The sequence below is a fragment of the Myiozetetes cayanensis genome, unplaced genomic scaffold (genome assembly GCF_022539395.1).
Source record: "Myiozetetes cayanensis isolate MyiCay16 unplaced genomic scaffold, myiCay2020 scf10, whole genome shotgun sequence".
Classification (NCBI taxonomy): domain Eukaryota; kingdom Metazoa; phylum Chordata; class Aves; order Passeriformes; family Tyrannidae; genus Myiozetetes; species Myiozetetes cayanensis.
The window spans coordinates 32,874,694-32,886,926 of NW_026086605.1; the positions used below are offsets into that span (position 1 = coordinate 32,874,694).

At 47.7% G+C, this 12,233-nt stretch overlaps 1 protein-coding gene across 2 annotated transcripts in view; it reads left to right on the top strand.

Moving 5' to 3' along the window:
- Nucleotides 1-291: 291 nt before the first annotated feature.
- Nucleotides 292-12,233, top strand: part of TET1 (tet methylcytosine dioxygenase 1) — a 67,387-nt gene continuing 55,445 nt past the window's right edge. The window contains exons 1-2 of one of the 2 annotated variants that reach the window (XM_050336801.1): nucleotides 292-414; nucleotides 7,931-9,980. In XM_050336801.1, the coding sequence (XP_050192758.1) occupies nucleotides 8,055-9,980 (1,926 nt within the window). In that variant the 5' untranslated portion in view covers nucleotides 292-414; nucleotides 7,931-8,054. Of the gene's footprint in view, nucleotides 415-7,930; nucleotides 9,981-10,703; nucleotides 10,790-12,233 lie in introns of those variants that run through there. The other variant, XM_050336821.1, reaches the window with a different exon arrangement.

Sequence of the window (12,233 nt, forward strand, 5' to 3'; positions counted from 1 at the left end):
CGCGCGGCGTTCCCGGCCTGGCACTCCCACGGCGGCTCTCGTGGGCAGCCGGGCGGGCACCGCGCCGTGCCCGGGGCCTCTCCGGGTCCCCCCGCGGCGCGGGGGCGTGGGTAGGGGGGCGGGGGGCGGCGAATCCCGCTCCGGCCGCGGGGATCCAGGGCGCGTTTTGCCGCCTGCCGGGAGGGCTCGGTGCGGCGAGCGCCCCGCCGGGCCGCCCCCTCCCCGCTCCCTCCCGGAGGGTCCGGCCAGGGGCGCCGCCGCCGCCCAGAGCACGTTTCGCGGCCCGGGGCTCCTCTGCCGCCTGGGCTCGTCGCGCCATGGGAGCCGCCGGCCCGCGGGGGCCCGGGCCGTGACCCGAGCCATGCCAGCATCGCCCCTTCCTGTGAGCCGCGGGCTGGCCGCGCCGCAGCCCTGGTACGTGTGCGGGACGGGTCCTGGGGCTGCCGCGGGCGGGGGGGGACGGCGGGGATCTCTACTATCGGACCCCCCTCGTTTTTTTCTTCTTTTTGTTTTCCCTCTCTTTCCCCCCTCCCGTAGCTGCCTGGCTAATTGCAAAGTTGAGCTGGGGTGGAGCGGCGAGGGGGAGGCAGGGGCACCGCGGGTCGGGCCGTTCCGAGGCGGGCAGGCTGGGGGTTATTCAAATGCAAAACGTAGTCTCTTGGCCGAAAAAGCGAAAAAGTCCGGTCTCCCTGACTGTGCTGGAGCGTGTTTGCGCTGCAGCCAGAGCCTGCCTGGAAAAACCCGCCAGGCAAGAGAAGCTGCCTGCAGCCTGCGCGGAGGGCAGGGAACAATTAAAAGGGTCCCTGCCCGGCCGTAGGGCCCCCGGCCAGCCGGAAAAACCCCGCAGCCCACCCCCACCATAAAAGCGGCGAGCGAGGGCCGTGCAGCAGCATCTTCCCTGTGGAAGTGCTGCTGGTGTGCGGGGCTCCGGGAGCATCCCCGGGGTGGCTCCCCGCCTTTGCTGCGGGAGAAGCCGGACGCGTCCGGGTGGGCGCTGCGGGTCCCTGGCGATGCTTCTGAGCTCGGTCCCATTGTCTGCGGCCCCGGGGAGGGCTCCCGGGGCTGGGGGGGCACGGCCAGCGGCGGGGCCGGGCCACGAGGAGCCGCTGCCTCGCACCCAGGAGGGCCCTGCCTGCCCCTTCCCCTCCCTGCTTGGGGTCTGCCTGCCTGCACTAAGGGGACCACAGCCCGCCGGGGCTGTAGCCCCGCGGGCGCTCCTGGGCTGAGCGCCTGTCCAGCTGCTCTTGGAGCTGGAGGAGAAGAGGTGATGGTCTTATGGCAACCGGAGGTTTGGTGCTGCGGGGATGATCCCGCAGCCCGTGATGGAGCCAGGGAAGAAGAGTGCGGGTCGCCGAAGGGGTAAGGAGAAGGGCCGAAGCGGCTGCGGGGAGGCAGGAGCAGCGGACCTTACGAAGGTCTGGCTGCTGGTGCCCGAGCAGTGCCACGGGCTGCCTTTGCGGAGGGACCAGGCGCAGCAGCAGTCAAAGGAGTCGCGCCAGTCGGGTGCCCAGCCTGTCCTCCACTCAGCCAGCCTATCGTGCTGCACCCCAAAGATATTTAAAGAGCAACGTAGTCCGCATCACTTGTATCTCGGCCTGTGTAGCAGCTGCCCAGGGTGGTGAGACGCTATTCCTTTAAGGAGAAGAGGGGAATGTGCGATGGGCATCTGGAGCAAGGCAGGAGCACACCGATGTCGGCGCATACCCTGGAGTGAGGAGGGCAAACAAGCTGGCCACGGGGGCTGCACCAGCGTGGATGTGGCCGAAGGGCTCTTGTTCTAGAAACTATAATACAGTGATGTCAAAAGTGGGCAAAGATTGCAGTGTTAGGTATTTAAACGTGACCGAGCAGACTTCTAGGGTAAAGGTCTCTTTAAAATTAAAAGACAATAGAAAAACTTGTGAAAATAATAATAATAAGGCCTTTATTTCCAATTAATAATACTTTTTCCCAGCTGTGCTCAGTGCTTTTTAAGGTACTCTTGTGGAGAAGGTTATTCTGTTCTGGGAACTGGGAAAACTTCATGTTTAGTCTTGGTCTGGGCCAAATGGGGCAAGTTGCCTGGTGTACCTGAACTGTAAAGGAGAAGAAAGCTGGTTTATGCTTTTCAGAGGCTGTTTCTCCAGCAGCACAAGGTGTGTGTGTGGGGTGGGGGGAGGTTGCTCTTGGGATGAGGCTCCGTCCCTCTGGACAAGAGAGGTTTGTTGTGAGGAGACAAGGGCAGGCTGGGTTGCACAAAGCAGGTAATAGGGGAAGAATTCAAGGTGAGAGGTACCAATGAACTTTGATATTTATGGTTTCTGTAAGATCTAATTTTTCCCTGGGTAGTAATTCAAAATCCCCACTGATAGTGTTTTATTATGACTGGCATGAGACCCTGGCTGTTAAAGCTGGCCTAAGCACTTCCATCCTGCTTTCTGTTTTCAGATGCTTAAAATTTCAAAACACCTTTCAGGCTGAAATTTTCCAGGCTTAATCTTTGCCTGAAGGTTCTTCCCTCCACCTCCCCCTTCTTTTAACTGAGTTTGAGATAAGGTGATTCAGTTAGTGGTGCTGATTTTTTTTTTTTAAAGAAAAGGCAACCCCCCCGAAGAATGAAGTCATAATATCAAAAAGAAATGCAGTGCTTTAAACAACATAAATGTGGAATTGGAGAGGCATATGACTAGCCAGGGTGTTCTGTTTGTTTTGCTTGCCTGTGTTTTTTTGTATTCAAAAGTACCTGACGTGTTCTGGTGGAAGGAGCGTTCTTTTGGTGAGGCTTTAGAACTGACTTTATATCTCCTCACTCTTTAGTGTTCCCTTTGGCTGCAACTGCACAGAGATTAAAGCAAGCCCGTGCTCCTGCCTGGCTGCAGGGAGGATACTTGCACATGTGGTGTGAGTCTTCACAATGGATATTTGGTGTGAGTTGTTTGTCTGAGGCTTAATCTGATTTTTGTGGTTTAAGTGTGTGTGCTTCCTTGCCACACTTCTTTTTTTCTTTTCTTTTCTTTTCTTTCTTTTTTTTTTTTTTTTTTTAAGTGTCCCAATAGAGCCTTCCCTAAACCAGGAGGGCTCTTTTTTTGTGGTACGGTATTTTTTTATCTGTGTTACTCACTGTGCAGGCTCCAAGGTGCATGAAGTCATGACACTGCAGAATGCTAACCGGGCCATCTCTTGCTGGATTCACGGCAGGGAGGGGCCCTGCCTTGTCCTCCGGGCACGAGGGGGCTTCAGGGCCAGTGAGGACAGACATTTAGGATGAAGGCCGTGGTGCTTGGTCTGCTCAGCGTCATCCTGTGGTGCTGATGTCAGTGAGGAAAGGGTTGTGTGCCTTTGTCTGTGAGAAGCTTAGGGGGCATCCTGCAGTGCCTGTCCCACGTCTGTAGTTGTGCTGCTGGAAAGTGTTGGCTTAAGTAAAGGTTTAATATATGTGGATGAAATATATCTGGTTGCATTAATAGTGGCACCATCCTGTAAGGTAAAGCAGCAAACCTCTGTGTAGTAAAATGGATGGGGAGGCCTCTGTGGAAGAACTGTGTATGAAATAACTCATGGTACTGAAATGGCAGATGAGAAGTTTCATTTTTATTTCTTAACCAAAACTAAATGAGTATTCAAGGATTAAAGAAGGGGGAAAGGGAAAACTAAAGCTAATTCTCCTAACCCATTTCCCTTTTCACATACGAAGTGTTGCACAGAGCAGTGAGTAGGTGCAGGGAACTGGGCTCAGTGGAAAAGAAGGCTGGCTTTGGTGCAGCTGGGAAGAACATGCAGGTGATAGGACGTGATCCTGAAAGACTGAAAAAAGCTTTTGCACCTAAACATGAGGGGCAGATTTTCTTAACGACTTTCTTCTCTGGTGTCTTTTGCTTCTTCCTCTGGAGCATTTGCTACCAGAAAATGAGGTGCTTCTCAATTCTAAGTTGTAGATCTGAGCTCGTGGAGAACTTTAATCACATTGTGGCCCTTATTGCCTTAACCTGTGTATTATGGCTTTTTTGAAAACTTCCAGGTCTTGTTTCCCCTAAGGCACAGTTTCAGGGAACTTTTAAAAAGATACCTACCTAAACACTGGAACAAAATGTATGTAATGAGTGCATTTGACTGTAGTGAAACCAGGTGACCAGTGAAACTAGTGCCTGTTGGCTGTGTCACTTTTTTAGTCCTGTTTGTTCAGGGGTCACCTGCCATCTTTCATGATGCCATAAAAAAGCTCCTACCATTTTTTATGAGGACACATCTTTTATCTTTTAACCCCCCCTCATCTTCTAATAAGAATCAAGTTACATAACAGAACCTTGGTTGACACTGCCTCTAGAATGAAAACTTGCTTTATTGATTTTTTATTCTTTTGTGTAAAATGAAAGGGTTTTTTGTTGTTGTTTTTTTTTCCTTTTTTGTTTTTTTGTTTGTTTGTGGGGGGTTTTTTTTGTGTGTTTTTTTTGGGTTTTTTTACCCCCTGGAGGCATTCCAGCAGTATAAACTTAAATTCCCTAATTACTTTCTAGACAAAATTCTCATTATAATTGTTTGGAATTGTGACCAAAACCAAGACTAAAAGATTTAGCCTTTGATTAGCTTTTTAGTAGTATTTGTTGAGGATTATAGCAGTCAGTGGAATTGTTCCATGTTTATTACCGTGAAGGAGCAAAACTCAAGCAACTGGCCTTAAAACCAGCTTTCATTTCAGCTTTGCACATGACTTAGAGGAGCTAAGTGGGCTCAAGTAACAAGCAGCTTTGGGATGCCCTGGTGTTATCTGGGGCAGTTCCTGCAGACCCCCTGGACCTGTCACCCCTCCTAGAGACGCCTGTGTCCCCTCTCAGGGAGGGCACGGCAGGGCCACCTGCTTTGGCTGGCAGGAGAAAGCATCCAAGGCAGGTTGTTCTCCTCCAAGATGATAGAAAAACGCCAGCCATGAGCCTCGTGTTTTATAATCCTGTTTTTCCACATAGATATTTTGGGAATATAATTAATTCCTTGCTATGGAATATGACTGATACGTAAATAAAGCCATTTGTTGTCCTTAAGAAGTCACATGAGACAATTTGTAACTGCTGCAGATATCAACAAAATAATTAGAATGGACAAGGGAAGGTAGAATATTTCCTAGTGTAGCAGAAAACAAAACTTGAATACCAAGCTTGTGTTGACCTAATAATTTGGTCCTGCTTGTGGAAGAGTAAACAAAGAAATAGCAATGTAATTTAGACAAGTTACTTAAAAGATGTTAGACTGCTTTTGTCTAGCTGTTAAGGTGGTTGTGGCAGACTAGTTTTTATCAAGACCGTGGGCTTTTTTAAAGGGGAGCAGAGATCTTTTGCTGACAGGCATTTCTTCCAAGAGCTGACAGTCACCTTGTGGATGAATGCTCGGATTCCCGGACAAATATAGCTAAAGTCAAGTATTAATAGAAGGAAAAAAAAAAAAGGAACACCCCCCTCAAATATTTAAAAAAAGTCTTTTAGAGGTTTGTTCAGGTCTCTTCTGAAAAACCTGAAGTCACTCCAGTGACAAAATTAAAACAAAATGCATAAAACTGTTGCCACTGTGCCCCTGTATTGTCATCTCTGAGTATGACAAAACCTTTGCCATCTTTTATAACACAAGCAGGCAATTTCCTGCAAATATCAGCATTCTTTGCTTAGCAAGCAAAAGGGAAATCTTCATCCCCTCTGATAGCATCTAATTTTGGCCCTGGAAAGAAGCAATGCTTTGGAGATGTTAGTTTTCTACACTCTTGCCAGACAGGTTTGTTTCTCTGTGTTAAAAAAACCCAACCCAAACCACTAAATCAAAACCAACCAAACCAAAAAGCCCAGGATGATCTTGCTACTTCAGTCCTGAAGCAACCATTTTGCAACTTTCAAATCATGCACTCATGGAATGGTTTGGGTCAGAAGGGACCTTAAAGATTGATGTGTTCCAACCCCCTGCCATGGGCAGGGACACCTTCCACTAGCCCAGGTTGCTCCAAGCCCTGTCCAACCTGGCCTTGGACACTTCCAGGGATCCAGGGGCAGCCACAGCTGCTCTGGGCAACCTGTGCCAGGGCCTCCCCACCCTCACAGGGAAGGATTTCTTCCCAATATCCCATCTAACCCTGCACTCCTTCAGCTTGAAGCCATTTGCCCTTGTCTTATCACTGTCCAAATGCAGTTAAAGACATACTATCATGTACTTGTAATAATTTTTAAAAACCACAAGACTGTTATAAATTAAGCTTCTGTTTGATAATTTTGATGGTCATGTTTCCACAACAGCAGCAACAACTGCTTATGCAGAGAAGCAATATGAGCAAGACATTATATGCATTCAGTATTCTCAAAAATCCCACTGTTGTTTCCATTCCAGCCCTCCTGTATTCTCTGGTCACCCTCCTTCTGCTCCAGGGCTGATGAAGACAAAAGCCTTTATCTCTTCAGTCCCCCTCCTGATTCACACATTCCCCTGTTGCCTGGCCTTTGTTGTTGTTTCCTTGCTCTCCTGGTGGGTTTCCTGGGCTGCCACTGTTGTGTAGCTCAGCCACAGATGTTGCTTGTGCAGCCCTCCAGGCCATCCTTTGGAATGAGGAGACCACAAGAAACTGGGGAGGCTTTTTGGAGCTGCCACCAAGTATTTCATGGGGCTGCTGATGTGATGCTGATGCTCTTTCTGGTTCATGGATGACCAGTAATGGCCATGTCCCCCTTCCCCCATGTGTCTGCAGAGAAGGGTAGGGGAAGGAGAGTACTCAGATCACCTGCAGTGCAGTGTTGGATTGGATTTACTATGTCAGCATCTGACCCTACTTTTATGGAGTGCTTCTGTGGGAGCTGTTCAGGTCTCTTCTGTGACCTCTGAACCTTTGCCCACAACTATAAACAATTGCACGTGTCTCCTTGGTCTCTGCAGATTGGATGTTTTGCTGTGATGGAGGAGGGCTGCTGTCCAGCTTGTCTGCCGTGTGTTTGGTGGGCATTGTTTTCTGCTCTGATCTTATAAGGGTGTTTAGCCTTGCCTTGTACAGTAGTGCTGGCTCTGAAATGGTATCTGTGTGAAAACCTGCTGTCTCAGTAATCACTTTCATCTGATATGTGGGTATCACCCTGTGGCCGGTGGGCTGCTTGCTCAGGGCTGGGACAGCCAGCAACAAACACTTGCTAAAGTAAGCTGGTGGCCCTGTGTGTTGGCTGTGCCAGCCCAGCCCATCCCCTCAGCAGGACAGTGAGCTTCTCTCGGTGCAGGACTGTTTGATTTGGGCATAAGGAATCCAAAGGAATGATGGCAAAGGGAAGGCACCCTCCTGCCTGAGACTACAGAGCCTCTGGCTCTGCCTGCTCCCCTTTTTAGGCTGCCCTTGTCTACCCATCTGATCTACTCCAACAGCTAATAAAGCTTTAAAACCCTTCCACAGGTACTTAAAAGGCACCATGTGCTTTAAAATATGTACTTGTGAGAATTGCTTTACTTTAAAAAAAACAACCCAACTCACCTTGAAGGAAAGTGATTTGGAGGGCAAGGACTGTTGTATCTTCTGAGATGATTCAGTTGTATTTGGGAAACTGGGGGACTTGTGCATTGCAGTTATGTTTGGGGGCAAAACCTTGGGACAGATGTGTGGTGGTTTTTTTGAAGGTAAATAATTTGGTCATAGCAATGGAACAGAGTCAAGGGCAGGGGTGGTTAATGAACTGTTAATGAAGTTGAGAACTTAGAACTGTCATAAAGCAGTGAATGTGATGCTTCCTGGTCATTTGAGCTCCATTTATTTCTTTGTGTTAAAGGCCTTTGCAGTATACTAATATCTTCAGGGCTTTTGTGTGAATTGAACATAACGTCCAATACTGATATTTCTGATTCTTCCTCTCTATTTTTGAATATTAAAAATGACCAATGTAATATATGTGCACCTTTTATTAAATACAATCATATTAATGTTATTTTATCTCTTTTTCTGTTTCAGAGTTGGTGCTGTATCAGCACAGAGAGCAGCAATGGGAGTGTGCAGTTTTCTGTTGAAAAGGTCTCTCAAGAGCTCATGATTCTTTTTCCACTTCTCCCCTTAACATTCCTACTGCTCCCCAGACATGGCTCACCACGCGAGGCCTTCCAGATCAGTCAAAAAAGAAGAGCTGGGCAAAAGGAAAACTAACCAGGGCAAAAAGAAATCTAGCCAAGTGAGAAAGAAAACCTCAAAGACTTCCACGAAAGCTGTCAGTTCTGGAAAAGGCAAAAAGCCGGCGCAAGAAAAAGATGTTAAGAAAAAAAACCAGCAAGAAAAGAAACCAATCATGAGCTCTTCAGGTAGACTTCTCAGGAGCAGTGTAACCAGAACCTTGTCTGGAGCGTCTTGGGTGAGTTTGGAGAAAGCTGACAGTATCCTCTTTGACAGCCAGGATTCTTTCAACATCAATGGCTTTACAATGTCCCTCCGTAACCGACCCTTCTCCCCTAGATTGTCCCAAACTCCAGTGATTGCAAAACCCAAGAAATCTGCAGTCCAGAAAAGGCTGGAAACAAAGGAAAACCATGAGCAAGGAGCCCTGGCAGAAGTAGAAGAGAAAAATGATGAAACAGACGAAGTGGTTTTGAAACAAGATTTAGCCCAAGATGAGTTGGCTGCTCTGCCAGTAGAAGGTTCTCCCTGGAGTACCGGTGAAGGGCCTGCTGTCCCGTGTGCCAGTCAGGACAAGGAGGTAGAAATATCTGAAACAAATGACACTGCTCCAAACAGTTGGGTAACTGATGGTATGGAAGCATCAGGGGTGATATCTAAGCTTGAAGGTCTGCCCTGTGAGCAGATACCCAGTGCTCTTGACATGGGTACTTTGGCTGAAGCATTTGTTGATGGTGCTGTGCTTGTGCTTCCAACTTTTCCTTCCGACTCCACAATCACCTCTGAATCCGAGGTGTGTGGGGAGACTCCCTTCGATGTGGTGCCCAGCAGTGAAGAGCCTGACCCCAGCTCTGCTGATACCTCAGACCTCAGCTCAGCAGTACTGGCACAAGAGTCAGTCACTCTTGCCACATGCCACATTGAAGCAGAGTTGAACCTGGTGCTACCTAGTGAAGAACAAGGCTCCAATTCTGCAGCTATAGTTACCTCGGAGTTTAACTCACAAGATTTACTAGAAGATGCAAGGTCGCTTGCAGAGTCCTGCTTAAAGGCAGGCTGGGGTTTCGAATCTGAGAATAAAGACATTGGTTCAAATTCCAGCTCTGTAGCTACCACTGAATCAAATTTGCTTTTACATTTTGAAGGTGCAAGCTCACTTGCAGAATCCCCCATGAGACTGGTTGTGGATTTTGTACCCATTCCCAAAGAATTTGACCCAAATTCAGATTTGAGCTGTACGAGAGAAAAGTCAGAGTTTGACACAAAAAACATATTTACAGTATGTGAATCGGTCTCCAACGCCTCTTTAAACAATATTGAAGTGGAGGACATAGAACAGCTTGTTAAATGTATCGATGCAGAGACATTCATTTTGAATTCATGTTATGTCCCCGCTTTATCTTCAGATTTAGAAAAAAGCACAGTCAATGAAATACCTGGTGAAAGCTCCGGACAGTTCTGTGAAGGTTTTGTTTCGGAGTTGCCTTCAAGGCTGGAAATCTCTGCTCTTGCCTCAGAAAAAGCCATAAATGCAGATTTGCCAGCTGACTCAAGACTGCAGCATAATGATTATTCATCACAGCTGGGAAGTGTCGGAGTAAGCCTGAATCTGGTTCAGGACAACGTGAGCAACAGCACTGAAGCAGCTGAGGCCTCAGGGCCATCCTCTCTTAAAAATCCAGCTGGTGGTTGCCCTGCTCCATATTCATCTCTGCTCCCTGTGCTGGAGAAGAAGAAGCGAAGGCGCTGTGGAGTGTGTGAGCCGTGCCTGCGCAAGACCAACTGCGAGGAGTGCAGCTGCTGCAGGAAGCGCAAAACCAGCCACCGGATATGTAAGAAGAGAAAATGTGAAGAACTGAAAAAGCCGCCACCGCCACCAGTCGCGCTGCCTTTCGAGGTGAGCCAGGGGAGTGGCGACTCAAGGCACTCTTTGGAGGCCTGAGGTTCACCTTCATGTTCTACCCTGGGAAATGCTGTCCCCACTGTACAGCTCTGGAGGGTTCAGGGTTACTGTTGGAGCCAACAGGTTGTACAGTAACTTCCCCTTGTCATCTGGAGAGGTGTAGCTTAGGGTTATTCTCGTTCTGGATATAGCTGGAGTTATTCTCATTCCTGCTTTGTAGATCCATAGAATCAGAGGTAAGTATGGCTTTAGCTCTGTGTTCAGGATATTGGCACGTTGGCCAAACAGTGAATTAATTGGAGGGCATGAAGAGATGAGAGATTTGAGCACAAAGTGTGGGGAGGAGGGAGATTGAGGGGAGTCCTAGGAGACTGAATTACTAGAGAGAGTGGTGGTAATTCAAAATACTTCAGGCTAAAAAGCGAAGGAAGGCAGTCTGTTTGCTCTTTGCTTCAGTTAAAACAATTTGCTTGTGATGGCAGATTTGATGGAAATAAATTTATAAACTTCAGGATGAAATTGTAGCTGCATTTTCTCCTTTCGCATCTTTCTGCCTTTCTAATTGTCTGTTCTTCTGTTTCTCTCATTTCACTTCTTTTGCCTCTCTCCCTTTGTCTTCTACCACATGCCCCATGCATACTCTTTTTCTGTGTTTCTTCCTCATTTTTCTCATCCATCAACCTTTTATAACCCAGGTCATTACTTTTGGAACAAAGAGGAGGGGAAAAGACAGTCTGTATGCCCTTGTGATAACAGCACTGACCTTCTGAGGGATTTCAGTTCAAGATCAGGCTTTAAATCAGGTAAGTAGGGAGTTGAGCGTAGATTTCCCACATCCCAACTGAAATTCCCTGAGCTCTGAGCTCACTGTTGGCAGTGTTAGCCTCTGCACTGCCAGGTCCTGCTGCTTCATGTGATCCAATCCTACCTGAACCTCAGAGGGGGAGAGGCTGTCTTGGGAGTTAAATCACTGGGACATTTGCCTTGGGATGTGGGAAACTGAGGTTCAGGTCTCTGCACCAGCGTGTACTGTGAGTGGAGCAGCTCACACTGGGGAGAATGCACCTGCCAGACCTTTCTTGGTAGCAATTCCATTAAAGTGGTGTGTTCTTGCAGCAGATAGGAATTCCCATCAGCTGCAGAGATCTCAGGAGAGCTCCTGGTCTCACTGCTCTGGCCTGTGCTTTCCAGGGTTGGCTGTTCTGGTTTTAAGGTAGGCAAGTAGAAAGAAGAGTCCTACAGCAGTGAAGGGATATGGTACATTCCTCTTTGTGGGGGAAGTATATTTTAGGATGTAATGTTTAGGGAAGTAGGCTTAAACAGCTTGGCTCAGAATTCATTCAAAAATCTCTCTCTGTCTCAACTGCTCCTAAATGCTCTTAAAAAAAAAAAAAAAAAGGCAGGGGAGGGGAGGGACAGCTGTGTGACTTAAGATAGATATTAAAACAGTGAAGGTGGTAGAGACTTAGCCTGACTTTTTACAGCAAAGGAGTAGTGGCATTATGTCCTTTTGTATATTTAGTCAGTAGGACTGAAGAAGCTCATGGGAGGGAATTGGTGGAGTTGAGGTAGGAAGTGTTCTAAAAGCCATGTTTTAAAAAGGGTTTTGGCAGGGTTGTTGAAAGGAAGCACTCCAGCTTTTCTGTCAACCTTTGTTTTCCAGGCTAAACATACTTCTTTTCTTGTTGCTCAGGCTGACCTTCTCCTTGCAGATTAGCTTTGCCCCTTCACCTTTGTCCTCTCTGGGCACTCCTTTTGCTTTCTTTATGAGAGATTCCTTGTTTTTATTCTTTTCTTTGGCAGCTTTTATTTTGATGCGCTTTTATTTTATTGGACTGGTCACATTCTGTACAGTGCATGCAGAGCTGCACCAGAGGCCTCCTTCTCTCGTTAAATCTTGTATGAAGTTTCAGGGAACTGCATGGAGGAAATGAACTATTCCTGACATTTAAGAACATGTCAGGTATTTTCTTATAAAACTGTATTTGAGTGAAACCTGGTGCCTTTTCAGATATTCCTAGAAAGAAACTTTGCCTCATTTCTAAACTCCAGAAACTGTACTCTGAGAAAATGAGAGCAAAGTATTTCTACGATGTTACGTGAGCTCTTTAAAGATGTTGAGATCCAGGGGGAGGTGTTGGGGGATGGGGAACACTCTGGCACTCTGTTCATCAGCTGTCCTTTGGATAAGATTGCAGGGAATCCCATTGTGTTATCCCAAACTGGTAGCACTGGGACTTGTGTGAC